This window comes from Phaethon lepturus, unplaced genomic scaffold, assembly GCF_000687285.1.
Source record: "Phaethon lepturus isolate BGI_N335 unplaced genomic scaffold, ASM68728v1 scaffold34842, whole genome shotgun sequence".
Taxonomy (NCBI): Eukaryota; Metazoa; Chordata; class Aves; order Phaethontiformes; family Phaethontidae; genus Phaethon; species Phaethon lepturus.
In genome coordinates, this window is record NW_010524683.1 from 1 (window position 1) to 1,482 (window position 1,482).

The 1,482-nt window shown below is 51.0% G+C and overlaps 1 protein-coding gene across 1 annotated transcript; it reads left to right on the forward strand.

Annotated features, from left to right (window-relative positions):
* Positions 1 to 6: 6 nt before the first annotated feature.
* On the forward strand, positions 7 to 425 carry TM2D2 (TM2 domain containing 2; the record flags this gene model as incomplete). The annotated part of the gene is given in 3 exon segments (XM_010282529.1): positions 7 to 53; positions 202 to 385; positions 387 to 425. Coding segments are annotated over 3 exon segments (270 nt in total), but the record flags the coding sequence as incomplete, so codon positions are not given.
* Positions 426 to 1,482: the final 1,057 nt, after the last annotated feature.

Here is a 1,482-nt window from a genome sequence, read left to right on the forward strand (position 1 = left end):
ATCGAGTGCGCCGAGCCGCGGAGCTTCCTGCGGGGCAGCAGACCCTGCGTCAAGTAGGCCGCGTTCTCCGGGGCGGGAGGGCCCCCTCCCCTCACCCGGCCCCTGCACCTCTCCCGGCCCCCACGGGAGGGAGCCCCGCCGCAAGAAACGGGGTGAGGCCGGCGGGGTGCCTGACAACCCCACTGAACGCTTCCGTTGCAGGTACACTGGGCACTATTTTATAACCACTCTGCTCTACTCGTTTTTCCTGGGTTGCTTTGGAGTGGATCGATTCTGCCTGGGCCATACCGGGACCGCTGTGGGGAAACTGCTAACCCTCGGAGGACTGGGGATCTGGTGGTTCGTGGATCTGATTCTCCTCATCACTGGCGGGGTGATGCCCAGCGGCGGAAAAAAAAGGCAGCAACTGGTGCACCGTGTACTGAGAGGAGCGCAACTGCGCCCAAGGGCTGACCCCGAAAGAGGCTCACAGCGTCTCCGCAGGACTGGAGACGGACGACTCCACTTGTTCTGCAGCATCGGGGCAGACTTCTGCCTCACACAAACATGGATTTACAAAGCTGTAACTTAATGTGCAGAGCAATTATTCTTGTTAATTCCTCTGTACAAACCCTGGACACAAAATGGCTCAGTATGTGTTTTGCTTGTTTGAAGTAATATGGATTTCCCCCTGCTTCAAGCAGTGACAGCTTAAGAAATCAGACCTTGCAAACACAGGTGGCCAAACAAATCTTAATAAAGTCTGGAAGGAGCTGACTCCATGTACTTTCCATATTAGTAGAGTACATACAGCCACACAGATGCAGGCCACTAGCCCGTGGTTTTGTGTTACTAGACTTTGCAAACCTTTAAAGTTGAGTAATGTAACAGAAAGTTGTTGAGATTCTGTGGCAAAGCAATGAGCGCTAATTCTACATTATTTGTTTAAAACCATGTTAATTGCATGCAGGGGAAGCTGGACCGGATTTAGTAGAAACTGCAGCCTTTGCAGAACATTACTTTCCACTCCCTTGCAGGCAGGGAAAGCCACAGTGCAGCAAATAAAGTTACTATTCAGGTCTCTCAAAAGAAACACTTGTGTCATCAATGTAACTTTCCCTGCACTGCTCATATTCTAGAAGCATCATCTGTAGGACACTGCAACCACTCCTAAGTATGCATGTGTTAACTTAGATTTACCTGTTTCTCCTCCTGTCCTCTGCCCTTCATAGTAAATGTGTGCTTTTCAAAACATATTCCATCATGCTGCTGTGGCAGCAGGTTCCATTCCCTTTCCCTGCTGCCGGACAGTCATATTCTTTAAAACCTGTGACCATTCAGTGGCAACCATTGGTGTTTTACGAGACTGTTAAGTACCAGCTTTGCCTCATCAGTGACAGAAGGCTCACTTCCATGCGGAGCTGCAGGGTACGGCTGGAGCCATCGGAGATCTGGGAAGGGGCCAGAGTTGCTGAGGGGTAGCTCCCATCATGTGCCTGTCAC